The sequence below is a fragment of the Paroedura picta genome, chromosome 7 (assembly GCF_049243985.1).
Source record: "Paroedura picta isolate Pp20150507F chromosome 7, Ppicta_v3.0, whole genome shotgun sequence".
Taxonomy (NCBI): Eukaryota; Metazoa; Chordata; class Lepidosauria; order Squamata; family Gekkonidae; genus Paroedura; species Paroedura picta.
The window spans coordinates 123,080,734-123,097,742 of NC_135375.1; the positions used below are offsets into that span (position 1 = coordinate 123,080,734).

At 48.8% G+C, this 17,009-nt stretch overlaps 1 protein-coding gene across 3 annotated transcripts in view; it reads right to left on the minus strand.

The window, feature by feature from the left end:
• Positions 1-4,666: 4,666 nt before the first annotated feature.
• GSK3B (glycogen synthase kinase 3 beta) overlaps positions 4,667-17,009 on the minus strand; it is a 116,279-nt gene continuing 103,936 nt past the window's right edge. For all 3 annotated transcript variants that reach the window (XM_077346294.1, XM_077346295.1, XM_077346296.1), the window contains one exon: positions 4,667-9,366. In XM_077346294.1, the coding sequence (XP_077202409.1) occupies positions 9,299-9,366 (68 nt within the window). In that variant the 3' untranslated portion in view covers positions 4,667-9,298. The remainder of the gene's footprint in view (positions 9,367-17,009) is intronic.

Sequence of the window (17,009 nt, forward strand, 5' to 3'; positions counted from 1 at the left end):
TCTGACTGGACTGGTTTTCGTCAGCAACGGGGTCTGCAAATTACAGTGCAACCCACCAGCGTCTCAGGGACTCGTGCAGAGACAATAACTAGCCACTGTGGGGAGCGCTCTACAAAGGGTGGGGCTCATGGGTACTACCACCACCTCCCCAGGGTGACGAGTCTTTTTCAGCGTGGTGCAGTGGTTAAAGAGCAGTGGCCTCTGATCTGGAGAAGCAGGTTGGATTCCCCACTCTTCCTCCCCAGGAATTAGGCTGAGCCCAGCCTGCAGAGTCCGAGATAAAGGCACATCCAAAATCCAACAGCCAGTTGAAGATTCTAAGAGAGCTTTATTCGACAGAGTCCACAGAACGCTAAAGCAAGCCAAGCTCTTCCTAAGCAAAGATCTTGATAATAACAAAGTTCAAAGGAACAAGCAGGGCAGTTATAGAGCCCACCAAATAAGGGAGGGGGGCACATAGGCATTTCGGCGGGAGAGTGGAGGACTATCGGAGGTAGGTTGATTCCCAAGCGGCCAGATGGCCCGGAACCTTCTCAGGCAGTTGGCCCTTTGTTGAGACTTTGAGTTGTCTCCGCAAGGACACTTACAGTAAGACTGATACATTCGAACGGAGCCTCTCCCGCTGGGAAAAGAAGGGAGGGTGAGAGCTAGTCGACAGGTCTATTACTTTATGGCCTTGGCCAGGGATGGCTGGTGAGAAACCTGAAGGCATGCAAAAACTAAACTTAGATGCCATGAATTGGGGTTCATGACAGCAGCCAGCTGAGTGACCCTGGGCTGCTTGCAGTTCTCTTAGAGCTTTTTCCACAGTGCAGTTCTCTTCGGGCTCTATCAGTCCCACTAACCTCACAGGGTGCAGGAAGAAGAAGGGAAAGGTTTTAAAAGTCACTTTGGGACTCCTTAAAGTAGTGAAAAGCAGGGTATGAAAACTCAGCTCTTCTTTCTGCTGCAAGGCATCTTGCCTGACTCTTCCTGCCTCCCTCCCAGGAGAAATCACATTAATGGCTATGTCATTCCCACTGTAAGCAGGAGAAAAGGGACAGTGCAAAAGTCGTCAGAGAGCAGCTCTGCCTGAACGTCTTCCAGGGAGAAGCAACTGCCTCCTCCTGGTTCCCAGGTCACCCTGCCCAGAAGGGAAAGCTGACAGTGAATTCTGTTGCAAGGGCCGGATCGCATACAAACATCACTTTGACCGTTTATGCACTGGAGGTTTCATGCCAGGCTGCAGGCTGGAGTTTTAGTCATGGCAGGTTGCCCCACCTCTTCCTGCACCGACATGGGGGAACATTTGGCCCGGTGCACCTCATCCGCCCTCGATTTGTGCTCCTGCACAGGAGCTGGGGCAGTGACAGGGCCGTAATGCGCAGACTCTGTCATCTGACTAAGCATGCACGCACACACAAAACTGTATCGTTTTGGATTTGGCCCCAAACTACTTGGCCTGAATTTGAAGTGCACAAATACCCCTTCACTTTCGAAGTCTGCCGAATTGATTCCGGGAGCCGACTGCGCCACCCATAGACCATGCGGGCCCCCCAGTGAGGAGGCCACATGCCCAGGTTCTCTCTCCCTGGGCAGGAGGGGCCAGGAATGCCCTCCCCAATTCCCGCTGACCACGCCCGCTGAGGTGGCAGGTGTGCTCGGCAGGCCACGGGGAAGCCGCAGCCTCGCTGCAGGGGAGGGGGCCTCGGCCCTGCTGCCAACATGCTTTGTTGCCTGAGGGCTTCGTCCGTGCCTCCACAGCCCGCCAAGGTGCCTTGCCTCCACCCCCTATTCCCGCTTTCCATCCCAGCCCCTGCGAGCACCCACTGCATTTTGTATTCAATGGGCTTTTTGGCTAGTCTTTAATATTTCAGTGTGCCTGTCGGACACAACCAGATAGTATCCAAGGTATAAGCTAGTTTCGTTGGACTTCCTTAGTTGTATGCTGATTACATGCCACCAAAGTCTCAGTCTCTTGAGTAACAGAAAAGAGGCCATATTGTTTTCCTTTAGGGCTTCCTCGACATTGACTCCATGACTCTTATCACTGCTAACCTGTCCAGGGCCTGAGCCAGGCAGGGAGAGAAAGGAGGGCCTGGCAACTGACCTCCCTCCCTCCGTGCTTCCCTTCAAACCTCTTGCCACTCCCAGACCTGCTGTCCCGTGGCAGCTAAGGAGAGCAATGACACATACACTAAAAGAAAACCATACCATATAATCACACCTACCCAGAAGACCCCCAACCCACCCCCTCCCCCTTCCCCCAGTCTTCCAAATTCATCAAGTCCTTGGCTTGATGTTCTAGAAGAGAGACCCTAACTCCAGCGGCAGGCAAGATTTCGTCTGCTCAACCTCAACCAACAGCCTGGCAGAAGAGCTCCATCTTACAGGCCTGGAGGAACTGAACCGGCTCCATCAGGGCCCTTAGCTCTTCCAGGAGTTGATTCCAGCAGGCAAGGGGCCAGGCTGGAGAGGCCCTGGCCTGGTTGAGGGCGAGTGAACTTCCCGTGGGCCCGGGATCACCAGCCTATTTGCACCAGCAGAACAAAGGGCGTAGGGAGGAAGAGGGTCCCCTCGAGAACACGGGAACCAGACTACGTACAGCCTGTTTCATCTTCCGTGGGCTACACTCCATCCTGCAGGAAGAATCCAATAATTCTGTTTTGGACACATTTTGCCACAGAATCTGCAGCTATTTTCAGTATCGCATGTGCCCAGTTGCTTTATCACTTGACAGGTTCACGACTGGGAACAAACTAAATGATCTGTTGGAACATGTTGCGGGCCCTTACCTGTCCAGCGGTGCAGAGAGTCCAGCGCATGGGCAGAAGAGTCCAGCAGGAGGACATGAGGAGGGGCAAGAAGGGATCCTTGCAAGGTAGTCCTAAGAACCAACGACTTTCACGAGAGGAGAAAGGCACCTTTCAGTTCAGGGAATCTCACTGCCTCATTCCTTGCAATTCAGCACTTGTGCTTTTCCAGATTTTCCCGGAGCCACCTTCCCTGTAAAGGGACCAAATAGCATCCCTAGAAGCAGAACTATAGCAGGGTCCCTTTTGGGCCTGTTGGGCAACTTTGCAATTGTGACACGGGATGCAATCCTAAAACGGCTGGCACGGTCGGTGGAGCAGGCCACAAATCCTCAGGGAGTGAAGCCACGTGTACCTCTGGCAGTAACTCTTCAACAGGGTGGTATACAACTTGAATAAATTTGAGGCTGACACTGCTTAGCAGGATGCCTTCTAAAATGGATTTAAAAATGCTTTCTTGAATATACACGGCTGGGTGACGCCCCACCGACTCTCTGAGGAAACACCGGCAGCCCCAGGAAAGGTTTCGGCAGGTGCTGTGGGCCATTCATCGGCATCATGTTGGGGGATCTTGCGCAGGGGTGGCAAAACTGGCTCTCCAGATGTTCATGGACTACAATTCCCACAAGCCCCTGCCAGTATGGACAATTGGCTGGGCTCATGGGAACTGTAGTCCACAGAATCTGGAGAGTCACAATTTGGTGTAGAGCAGCAGTTCTCAACCTGGGGGGTCGATCAACTAGATCAGGGGCAGTCAAACTGCAGCCCTCCAGATGTCCGTGGACTACAATTCCCAGGAACCCCTGCCAGCATTTGCTGGCAGGGGCTCCTGGGGATTGTAGTCCACGGACATCTGGAGGGCCGCAGTTTGACTACCCCTGAACCAGATCAACTAGAGTGGCTCCGGCCACTCTGGCCATCATGGAAGCCTGAGACAGCCAGCGCCGCAGTGGGGTGCCAGCCACCTCAGACTTCCATGATTGCCACTGTGCCGGAACACACAACCCTACGACCCCCTTTGGGTTGCCGCCATCAGGCAGGTTGAGAACCACTCGTGTAGAGAAACAGAAACTGCGTTCGTTTACGGTTTTCTCCACATTTCAAGGAACACCCCTTTGACCGCTGAGGCCCTGTGGGAAGGGGGCCGTACCATCACCTCGTGCCTCCCATACCGGGACACTACTGAGTTCACCCCTTCCTTGGTGGGACACAACTGTGTATGGACAAGGGGAGCAGATAAGGAGCGAGTATGCCTGCAAATAAAGGAAAAGAAGCTCTTTTTGGTTTTTTGCAATATACTTTTTTTTATTGAAGCAGTTGTCACATGACCTGGCCTCTAGCCTTCTAGGAAAGTAACAGAACGGCTCTAGCCAGTCATCTACCCCCCCCCCATTCCGCATTGCTTTGTGTGAACAGAGATCACGTGTTATACATACATTATCCGGGACCAGAAGAAAGAAAGCCCAGCTCATAGATAGCAACGTGCCCCACCAGACATGGTCATGACAAAACGCTTCACAGCACCGCCAAGAGAAGGGGCTGAAATCAAGGGAGCGCTTTAGAAATGGTCTCAGCACATCGGGCGGGTGAACCGCAAACGGGGGCCCTCTGTGTAATGCTCACGACAAATCAGGAGCCTGCCTCTCACCACCAGATGGGTGGAAGACAGAAGCCGCTTTCACTTGCAAAAATACTAATACAGACTTAAAAAAAAAACCAAAAAACGCTTTTTCCTGCATTTAGTCAAAAAGTCTGATTTTGGGAGCAGGTGGGTTCCTTCGGACAACAGGTGAGCAGGGAAGGTAGGAGAAAGGTGTCGAAGGAAGTGGACAGAACTGGCCACAAGTTGTGAAATAAAGACCACACGCTTTGCATTTTAAATTTCATCTCCAGGCTAACCTACTTTTTATTTAATGCAAATTACAGTACCAGTTAACTATTTCCGAACCAAGTCACACGGAACAAAATGTATTTACAAAGGAGCAGAAGGGGAGGAGGTAAAAAACAATAAAACATTAAGCATACTTTCCACAAAAAAGTTTATAGTTTAAATGAAAAAAAAATCAGTCACAGAGGCATTCAAGTAGTAATAATGTTATACATGTTTTGCTTCTTCTTTGAATCAAGACAGTTTTGCACAAAGTGTATGCCATAGTTTGTATACAACCCACAGTCCATTATATATATATTTTTAGATTTCTGCTCTTAAGATGGAAGTGATAACACGCATTGGTGTGTACAGGCCCGAGTGATCTATCAGCAACATAGTAACAAATGCAAATTGTACAGGCAAGCATATTGTTATTTATATATATAAATTGTGACTTATATATATAAATTGTTTCCATCCCCCCTCCTCGCCAAAAAAGAAAAACAAAGAACGAAGAACACAAGGAAGAAAGGTGCGCATGTCGATCTAATCTTCCGGGTGCTCGCCTTAATATGCCTTTCCGTTTTGTTTTTACTGCCTTAAACACAAAACGAAGAACGAAATTTGGGAAATTCGGCTAAAGCCCCGGTAAAGAACACTGAGAATTCCAAGGCTCTCTAACACTTGCGCCGAAAAGTAGATCCTGGGCCGGAAACTAAACTGTGCTTTTCATTGATGAGTTTTGACCTCCAGTCGGCAAGATCTCTAAAAGAGAAAAGTTCTGCAGGGAACGTCTCTTGCTAGTCTGGGAACATTTCAAAGGAACATTCATTATAGACATCCACCATTACTTGGCTTATTAATAACAGGAACTACGTCCAAGCACTGGCTAGATTGGTTTAGAGCAATCTAACTTGGGTAAAATGTTAGTTTATTCCCTCTTTTAGCTAAAGGAAAAGTACTTTCGAGTTAAAATAACCAGCCTCTTGCCTGACATTTTTAAGTCAGGGATGCCGAGCGAAATCAATGCCATTTCGGGGACACGCCGTGCAGGCAAAGGAGAAACCGAGAGGCTGCTACGGGGCTTCGTTCGAAAGCGAGCCACAAAATTAAAATCCAACGTGGACTGTCGGGAACAAAATGCTACCACTGACCTCCGTGTCACCAGGAAAAGTGCAGCCTCTGCTCGACTGGAATGGACACGAGATGGTTGTGTGCACATGCGCACACCCCCGCACACACACCCCCACGCCACCCTCCCACCCCACCCCCACAAAAGCCAGCAACCTTTGGTATGATAAAAAGTTCAGCATTTTGCCAGTGACAACACTCTTACGTGGAACACTAACAAAGTCGAACACACACGAGTAAAGAGTTCAAAGCAAGGCCTTTTGTGCTGGGCACAAGAAATTAAGGTCAACTTCCTTAAGAAAACAGCAATTTGGGGGGGGGGGGCGTGCTGGGGGGGAGGAAGAGTGGTAATGCCACAGCCCCTCAATACCACAGGTTAATCCCTGGTCATGGTTTTTAAAATCTCTGCACAGTAGCGGGAAGGGGTGTAGATGTGACTAGAGATTATTCTAGCCCCCTCCCATTACAGCCTCTTCTTTGCAAAATCCAAATTTTGCCTCTGTAGGAGGAACAAAGAGTCCCAAGTGGGAGCTCCTTGAAGCTGTGGTCTGAGAACTCTTCACAAATATAACTGGGAACGAGCAATGAGATTCCAGCCCCCTCAATGCCGAGAGAGCACTCACAAAATGAAGCCAGTCGCCGTTTGAGGGGTGGGAGAGAAGAAAAGGACCGACTTTGAAACGCCGACGACAAAGCCATGGTTCAAGATGAAACTCAAATGGGTGCCATTTCTCTGAATGCTGCTACTGACCCTGGAACTGCTGAAAGAAGGGAAGCGAAGCTATTTCCACGTGAGAGGCATTTGTTATGGGGGGGAGGGAACAGGATGAACAATGACAACAAAATTCAAAACATCATGGAAGCAAAGGCACTCCAAACCATATAGATTATACTATATACCGCTAAGAGTTATTGTTACAATAATACAGGCCGGTTATCGACTGTACAGAGTTAGAACTATATGGCTTTAAAAAGCTCGTCTACATTTTGTCTGATTATTAAAACAGAGTTAACTGCCCTGAATGGTAACGTTTTGCTCAATCACAACAGTTCCTGGGTCCACATATTTACATACAAAGCAATAAAACGCAAAAGTTTTGTTTCTTTAAAACAACTAATGTACAAACTTGAATTTGGTGAGGAGCTTTGTCAGCTTATTTACAAAAAAGAGAAGGAAAATAAAAGGTATCAGAACACCTGGATCTAAATTTGTATAAAACTGTTTTTGCAGTCCTGCCATGATCTTCAAGGAAATAAAACCATCAGGATCCTCAGTCTACTGACACACAGACGCAGACACCCACGAAATAAAATTTTTAAAAAGAATTAAAGCTTATAATTCTTCTCCCCTACTAGTTTTAACCTAAAAAGAGTAATGCACGTTCCAAGACGCCCCTGCCCTGTCCTCAAACAAGCAGTTATCCTGTCCTTCAAAGCGGACCGTGCTCTCCGCCATGGCCTCGGGCTTCTGCAGCGGTGCCCTGAGCTCCGACAGGGCCGGCCGGCAGCCCAGCTGGAAGACATGCATGGGCTTGTTCCCCACAGCCACCCAGCCCTGCCTCCGCCCGACGTCTTCCGGAACAACTGAAGAACCTGCTCCCATGCAGGGGTCCGAGGAGAACCGGGTTCTGTACGGAGTCATTTCTGACCCCGACTGATTTGGAGGCAGCCCACTGCCTCCCTCCTTCCCTGGCGGGCACCTCTGCACCAGAGCGGACCCTAGCAGGGCTGGCTCGCCTCCTGCCGTCAAGCAAAAATGAGGCTGGACATGACAGGAGGCCCCGAGTCCAGAAACCCTCAGTCCTCCTCGGGTGGCAGCAGAGGTGCGTTGGTCGTCAGAGGTGATCACGACTCAAAAGGTACGCTCATGAACAAAGACTTCCAGGAGCACCAGAAAACTAAAGGTTCATGTGAGTGAACGTAAGGCCTAGGCGGGCACTCACCACCCCAATCTGTGAGGAAGCAGCAAGGCCCAAGAGCCTGCTTCTGACAGCAGCGGCGGCAGCAGCAGCAATGATCCCCCCCCCCCCCGCCCACTGCTCTACAAGGTTCTCCCTGGGAGTATTGCTTGAACTACACAAACAAAGACTCTGACTTGGCCACTACAAAAATAACCCAGGACAAAGACACCGGAACGCATTTCCTGCTTCAGTGAGACCAGCAAGATCGTAAAAATAAAAAATAAAAAGCAGCACTGTATCTATGTATATATTTATAATATATATATGCATATGCATATGTGCATATATACACACACAATCCACTTCCTCTCGGGCAGCAGGTGCCATGGAAACCGGTTTTGTCTACTGATAATATCCCTGGTGAAACGGTCAACAGCAGCGATGGCTGAAAGCTCAATAAATAAAAGGGTTAGGAAGAAAAGGTTTTAAGTTACAGCCCATCCTGCAAGGTCTGCTGGGAAGCTCCCTGGAAAATAATGCTGCATTCTGGACAATGCCCACGACACTGGAAAAAGGAGGCCTTACCAACTGATGGGCCTGGATGGAAAGCCAGCTTTGGAGTCAGGAAACGGGTACGCAGGGTGGGGCCGCGCCAGGAAGGACTTCCTGCACCCGGAAGGATTGGACCTTGCCCCTCATCCACAGGAGGAGGCTAGGGACTGGCCATCGCCTTGTTGTGCTTTACAGGTCCTTGAATGTCTAGGTCCAAACTACTGTCCCATGTCGCAGGTGAGGCGAGCGAACCTTTTCAGTTCACGCTGATAGTCTGTGTGTGTGTATATGTCACATACATAACTGCAGGGTTTCCCCGAGGCAAGAACGGAACTGGCCATCAAGGTCTGTCTCTAACTGTCTTGGGCATTATTCCCGTTGCCACCCCCTCCCCCCCGCCCTCCCCCGCAGTTCCCTTTGGCAATCCAGCATATTTTCCGCATCTCTCTTGCCCTTCGTTCCTTCCCTTCCCTTCCGACCCGGATCCAAAGCTAGTTCAGGACTCCTGCGTGCGGAATTCGAGACAAGCGATTCTGGCTTAAGCTCCTGACCAAATTCAAGTTGTCCACTACACCAAAAGTTGAAACTTCACTTAAAAACAGAAGGCCTTAGAAAGGAGCTTCAGCAGAATGAGGATTTTCCTTCTTTTTGTTTTTCTCGTTGGGGGGGGGGGGGAGGGCATGAAACACGATTCCTGATTCTGGATGCAGAGAAACAGCAATTGTTGAAAAGTAAAAGATTGTCATGGGGAGAGAGCACCAGCGTGGCCTACTGCTCTGCTTCACCCTCTTCCCACCCTACCGATCCCCCGGCCCCAGAGAGCCTGCAGAGAGTGAGGATACAATGAAACTGGTTTGTATTTATAGATATTTTACAAGGTTAAATAAGAACAACAATCATAAAAAAATCGAACACTATAATGAACAGGGTTGGGTGGTGGTGGAGGGGTTTTTTTTCCTCTTTTTAATTTTCTTTCCAAATGTGACCAGCGTTGCTGAGCGAGACTCAAATGACTGGCGACTGTTCTGTACAAGTTGCTGTTTGGGACCAGTTCAGGTGGAGTTGGAGGCCGACGCCGACGCTACGTTATTGGTCTGAACTCGGTCTCCTGCATTAGCATCTGCAAACACCAAGAGAGAGAAAAGGAAGAGGTCACACACACACACGGACACGTTTGGTGGATACGATTCGCATCTCTCTCCCTCTCTGCATCTCTCTCTGTCCCTCTCTGGACCCACCTGAGAACCCGAACTCTTCCCAAAAGGCCTTCTTGGCCCCTGAAGAGCCAGCTGCGCAGAAGCTTCCCTCGAGTCACAAATAAGAGCTCAGCTTGGCTCCATAGGCCAAAGGCCTGGATCCACACAGTCCTCCTTGCTCTTCCCCCGTCCCTTCTTTCATCTTCTCTCTCTCCGGTTGACTTTCATCAGCCATGAACGAGGCAGGGAGCCCAAGCATGCCCACGGACTGAGGGGCTTGGCGTGGTGTTTGGGCTAAGCCAGTGGGGCTCCACAGCCGCTGGACCTGCTCCATGCTTGGGCTTGCTGAGAGCAAGGCTGAACTCTTATCCCCGGCACAAAGAGTCCTGAACCTGTCCAAGATGCAAAAGTGACGACAACTCTCCGCCCCAGTTTCAAGGACGGAGCTAGCGACTGAGGAGAAGACGCTCAGGGAACATCTGCTCGGCCTGCAGAAGGCCCCAGGTTCATGCTCCTGACTCTCTGGATGGAAGGATTAAGCCATGGGTGATCTGGGAGACTGTAGCCAGACCCTGGACAGCCACTGACAGCCTAAGCAGACAAGACTGACCTCGGTGGACCAAGGATCAGTGTCAGGCAGTTTATGAGCAGGGAGCAGGCAGCACGGAGAGAGGGAAGAGCACTAGAAGCATAGCCTGCTGTATGGGCAGCATCTCCTCACGTGAAGAAGAGCCCTGCTGGATCAGACCAGCATCCTAGTTCCCACAATGGCCAACCAGTTGCCCTGGGCAGCCCAGCAAGTAGGGCACGGGGGCCGGGCGGGGCCTTCTGACTCTCAAAGCCAGGGTGCCCGTTCAGAGCTTGGACTTGTCACCGAAAAGGCCTGTCTTCCAAGGTCATGATTATGCTTGGATGGTGAACGGACTTGATGAAATGCAGGCCCAAGGGGGTGGGGTACTGGCAGCTGACACGATTCGGTTCTTCGAATCCAGAGACCAAAAAAAATGGCCAAACGAGGGGAAAGAGAAGAAGGTTTGAGTGAACGAGGTTTTCACACCCTCCAACTCAGTGCATGAATCTCCCCGTGGAATCGAGAGCAACAATCGAGAGTAATGATGAACCCAGGGAAAAAGGTCAATGCATGTAAACAGGAGACAGAAAATGTTGCTGTAAAATCACCCTCACAGTTACTTGCAGTCTACAGGCATAGGGGTGTGTGTGTGTGTGTGAATTCCTTTGACCCACATCCCAAGTTGCTAGAGGTAAGGAATCGATATCTCCAGTTTGCCCCCCAAGCCCCCCCTCCCACAAAATAAGAACATTCTGGCTACCACCAAAAGCTTGAGGCGATGCGTCACCATAGGAAGCCTTCTGGGAAACTCTCTTGCATGGTGTTGTGGTTAAGAGCTGCAGACTCTGCCCTGGAGAACTGGGCTTGATTCCCTGCTCCCCCTTCACAATGACGCCATCTGGATGCCCTTGGGCCAGTCCCAGTTCCCTCAGGACTCTCAGACCCACCTCCCTCGCAAGGTGCCTCTTGTGGGGAGAGAAAGGGAAGGTGGATATAAAGCTACTCTGAGACTCCTTTGGATAGAGAAAAGCAGGGTGCAAAAGCCAACTCTTCTTCCAAACTCTCTTTGACACTATAAAGCCTCCTCTTCCAAATGAAGAGCCACGAGCTCTTCCTGGCCAATTTCGGACACTATTTTTTATTGCATATAATCCACTGTTCTCCCCAACGGAGATCCCAAAATGGCTTACAGTGTTCTCCCCCCCCCCTCCACTTTATCCTCCCAACAACACTGGAAGAAGAGTTTGGAGGGTGTCTGGTAATCGTCCCTGGAAGGGGGAGGACAAGCAACTAGTTTGCCCAGATCTTGACGAGAAACGTAGCCACAATACCACACTGGTGGAGGAGCAAGTCTCAGGAGTCCAGCCTGCTTTGAGGTCCCTGTATAGCAAGATGTCTTCTCCCCACACGCCCCACCTTGTGGGCTTCTCCCCAACCCCTCTTCCTACATACCACACATGTGATCACACACCTCAGGGCTGGGGAGAGAAGCTATGTGGTATGAAGACTGGGACCGGCATAATAAACGACAAGCAGGAAGTGGGAGTCGCTTTTTATTGATTCCTTCAGTCCGACATGGGGCTTCTCTCTCCAGCTGTCCTCCCAAGACCCAAGGAGACCTCGTCCCACAATGGAAGGGTCTCACAGAGCAAGCCTGACTGGGTGAGGACTTCAGGCATGGTGGAGTAGAGAGGCAAGGAGGGTGTAAGCCACTGATTACTTCCTCATTAACTGGTCAGGTCTTAGCCCCTCTCATTGCTTGGCATTTCTGTTCTGGGGGATCTGTTCAGTCTAATCCCAAAACCAGAGAATTGGCCACCCAAGGGCACGGGGGAAGGTCTGCCAAGCTTCTTCAATGAGCTCAGGCAAACTAGGCGCTGGAGGAAGAGGAAGCCACTCAGAGCCATATGGAAAGGCGGTATAGAAATCTAAATAAATAAAATAAGTCAAGTGCGCGAAGGCTTCTCAACTTAAGCACCAGCTCTTTGATGCTGGCAAGATGGGGCAGGTTTCACAGAGTGAGGAAACCACCCAGCAGCCATATTCTGAACCAGCTGACCTGGGGGCTGTATCATGCCAACCTTGGACCACTTGCAGCGGCTCCCAGCCTGGCTTCTGGACCAATTCCAGGTGCCCAATATGGTTTCAGCTCAGCATAGGACAAGGACGTGTACACCTCCGTATAAACCTATGTCAACACTAGTCGTCTTCTGAGGCCTTGCTCTAGGTGCCCCTTCTTTCTGAGGATAAATTGGTGGCCACCTGAAAGACGATCTTCTTGCTAGTGGCCCCAAAATTACAGCTCTCCAAGGAAGCAATCTGCCTCCTACAACTATCTTCTGCCCTGAGTAAAGACGTCTGTGTTGATACTTGGCATTGCTTCAATAACCGCTCTTTCCTGACTCGTGTTTTAATTGCTGTTGTACAGATGCATTTTCACTCCCGCAAGGGAGTGGTGGGCTATAAATCTAATAATAATAATAATAATAATAATAATAATAATAATAATAATAATAATAATAATAATAATAATAATAATAATAATAATAATAATAATTTTAGCTGCCTTCATGTCTCTGACGGGGAAGAAAAGTGGGATATACACCTTTGTACAAACTTTACAGGAAGGGTCACAGATATCTGGTTACCAACCAGTGAGAAAAATTCACTCGTGGCTACCAACACGTCTTGGACACAAACAACGGGCTGAAAAGCAAATATGAGTCTTCCTCCCCAGACCAGGCTGAGCCACGGCTCCCCCTTCAGCCTTCCCTCCTCTCAACAGAGCCGCCATCTTGCTCTGTTATCCTCCATTCAAGCCCACTGCTGATCCTAGAGCTCCTCCCTCCGATCGTCCCCTGCTACAGAGGAGGAGGACGACTAGAGACGACTAGACGACTAGACAGCATCCTGCCTCACGTCCCTGGAAGGCCTCCACCAGCAAGTTCATGCAAATACAGACAAAAGGGGCAGGTGGTGAGTGGGGTTTCTCACTGGCTTGCAAACTGGTCAGCATATGCTTCTGCGCTCCCTCAAGTGAACTGGGCTAGGTGATGTCACTTGGTCATTGCTGTGTAGCAACAGGGGTCTCCTGTGGAAGGTAAATGTGGAAACTGTCCATGTGCTTGGTGGGAGCTGGCAGGGATTCTGGGGATGTGCACAGATGTTATTAATTCAACTTTTATTCGGGTGTCTCTGTTGAGAGAGGAGTGCAGAGGATTAGAACTACAACACACTGGCAGGAAGATTGGCATAAATGAGAACCAATGCAGGGAAGTCAGGTGTGAGACCAAGGCTTGGCCACTAGGTCACCTGAGGGCGGCTATGGCCCAGGGGAGGGGCCACAGCTCTTTGTACAGCACAGCCTACCATGACAATCACAGGTTCAATCCCCAAGGGATGTGAAAGACCACCACCAAAGATCCTGGGGAACTGCTGCCAGCCTGAGCAGACAATACTGATCTTGGGAGACCACAGCCTCATGTGTTTATGCAAAGTGGAGGATGTGGAGGACAGAATCATGAACTTTGTTCTAAGTTCCTTGGAATCAAGTCGGAAAAAACGTGAGAGTTGGCAGCCACTGGCACAGTGTGACTATACGGCCAACCTGTAAAGCAGGGTTGATCTCTCTCTACTGCCTGAACCTTGTGCATTTGGATGGTGTAATCTAATCAGTCTTGAGCAGAGGTGGCCAAACTGTGGCTCTCCAGATGCCCATGGACTACAATTCTCATGAGCCCCTGCCACGTGCTGGCAGGGGCTCTTGCATCTGGAGAGCCACTTTGGACATCCCTGCTCTAGATTTATTAAGAGACCTGCTGGAGAAACAAATTCTATATATACTATGAAATAATAACACACACTGAATCTGATTTAATTTTAGTCTACTTCATCATATAATTTTAGCTTACAGATTAGGAAACATGACACTGAGTGGGAGTGGAATAATGGACTGACGTTGGGCAACCACAGTAAAGAGAATCTGGAATTAGGTCCTCTATCCATGAATCACTGGCCGTCCTCATTGGGGATCAGGGGCCATGCATTCAGACAGGATCCGCTATCATTACAGGGACCGAGGGGGGCGTGTTTTTATCTCCAAATTAAAAGAAAAAAGAGGACAGACTGAATACAAATTGTCTGCTCAGAAAACTAAGGACAAATGAGTAACCCGCAGAAAATGGATGGCTTACATACGGGGTGGGAATGAGCTAAAGTTAATAAAAGATTATTCCTCGTGAAGCTTTCTTGCCAAATAAATTGAAAAACAGGAACAGTTAATTAGTATGTTGGCAAAACAAAGGCATGGATTAGAGAATTAGATGGCTTCAGCTTGATTTATGCCCCGCCCTACTCCTCAAAGCTGTTTGCACCATTCTCCGTGCCTCCTTTTTAAAGCACTGAGGCCAGAAGCGGCACCTGATGAGGAAGACAAGCTGGAAGGGACAGCAGGTGTGCTCGTTCGCCAGGCACCAGGCTGCTGCTCCCCCTCGCTGAGCCCGGCACGAAAGCTTAAGCAGCAGACTAAGAAATGACATCTGAAGAAGCAGACCCAGAAAGTCTGGGCAACCAGCAACTGCAGTTATTAACAGCAATGTAATGGTGATTTTGTAAGAGCCACTGTGGGAGGAACGGTGTCTGGGCCCTGTCCGGCCCACGAACCAATCTGGGCACACCTGGATTGCACCAGCCCCTGGAACAACCACCCCCAAAGCCAGCCGCAAGGTGCACATCCAGCCTTGGGGCCAGACACTCCCTGGGTGCTGTAGAGGGTGCTACAGAGGCACTCGGGACACCCCGCCACTCAACCCGGCTGCCGGTTCACACTATGGACTGGCTGCCTGCGGGGATGTCGGCCACATCGTCAGCGGTGCACTCGGGTAGGCCAGCAACGGGCTTTCAGTCTAGTATATATATAAAATTCAAGCTAGACAGAGAAGACAAGTAGAAAGGTTTACCCTGGTGTTTGCCCCGTGATCTGACTTGCCTGAGAAGCATGCATGGGGCTCCTTCTTGTCCCACAGCAACGTCCAAAGGGGTGAAGGAGAAAGGAAGCTCAGAGCCTACAAGAAGTCTTTCAACCAGGAGTCCCTGCAGCACGACTGGCCCAGCCCACTCCTGGGGATATCCGAACAGCACTAGCGGTCACAGGACTGAACGTGGGCTGGGTTTGGCTTTAAGAATGGGGCAGGAACTTATTACGTGTTCTGAAGAAGTGTTTTATACCTGTTTTCCTCTGCCCTGGGGAGTCTCAAAGCGGCTTACAGCAGCCTTCCCCTCCTTATTATGCCAATAAAGGTGCCTTGGATCTGTCTTCCTTGTGAGGCTGAGGAAGCCCTAAGAGAAACTGCTCTGTGAGAACAATTCCAACAGGACTATGACTAGCCAAAGGTCACCAAACTGGCTGCATGTGGAGAGGTGGGGAATTAAACCCAGCTCTCCAGATCAGATGCTGTCACTCTTAACCACTCCATCAAAGAAACATTACTGATAGCATACCACGTAAATTGGCTTGCCAGGAGGGCTGTCTAAAAATCCTATAAATAAAAATGAAACGGATATTTTTCAGAAAAAGAAAGGAGATTATTTGCACACAGAGAGAAAGGGAGAAAGACAGCGAGAGAAACACTGATGGACTGATGAGTTCTCTTTGAATCTGTGTAGGACAGAATAAGGTTTTAAGATGTTTATGCTACACACATACAGGAAATTACAGCCACCATCCTACAGTGGCTGGAAAAACAGAATAATGAGAGGAAGTGTGTGTGTGTGTGTGTGTGTGTGTGTGTGTGTGTGTGTGTGTATGTGGGGGGTGTTCTAGGCAAACAAAGCAGCCAGAATTAAAAATATATTCCTAAGAATGTAAAGCATTTGAAGAAAATGCTAATAGAATTAAAGGCAAAGGATATTTAGGGTAAACTGGTTAGAATGTGATGAAAAAGGAAAGAAGGATAAAGATTTGAGTATTAAGAATTTATTAAGAATTATTAACAAAAGCTGAAGTGACAGACATTTATGGTTTTATGAAACTCTAGGATTTATAAAAGGTTTTATATAAAGAGGTTTATAAAAGGTTTAATAAATAGGGTTTTGTCTAGAGAGAAAGGATAAAATCAAGACATTATTGACATCTTGGGTGCACTAAAAACAAGGAAGAGAACTCTCCCTCCTACAAAAAGTACCTATACTAGGATTCATAAGGATATCCAAGAAAAGCACAGCATTTAATAAGAAGCTAAATAGTTCTTATCACTGAGATGAAAAAAATTTTTTAGCAAGCTTTGGCATCCCTAAACATGTTGTCAGGGATAACAAAATGTTACTTATCCCAATTGAAGTGTCAGGATTGTAGAATCTCTGTCATAAATTAGCTTGAGTTCCTCCATGTCAGTTATATTGTTTTATATTGCTTGGCGCCTGCTTGCTCCAGGTCCTGTATTCCTGCTAGCCATAAAAGTGAATAGTTTGTTTTGGTAACCTTATCACATGTTGTGGCCTCTCGCCTGAGCCTGGGTTTGTTGTCACCTCCCCAAGGCTATGAGAATGTATTTCTGTTTTTCTTACACATGTGTCTTTTCTCTGGCTCCCCTCCCTTGGGAACTGTCAAGTTTTGAGCGGGAGAATTGTATTGATAAGCTGAGGCAAATCTGTACTCTAGTCAGATTTGACTTCTCAGTCCCTAGCGTGTAGTACTTTCCAATAAAGCTTTCTTTAATTAAGAAGCCTGTTGTGAGTTCTCTTCACGTTTGACATGAAGGAGCTGAAATAGAGCTGGCTAACAAAGCCATTCAAACATATTAAATAATTTAATTTTATAAGAATTTCTAGGGGTAGGTCTGTTAACTGGTTTGCTTAGCCTTTTCAGACTTTGTCCAAAACTTTTTTTTGAAATGTTTAACAACTGGAATAAGGGCAGCCCTGCGGCAACACCGGTTATGCTGTCCTTCAAAGACAGTAAAAATCTCTTTCAGCAACTTACAGAATAACCTAAGAGAA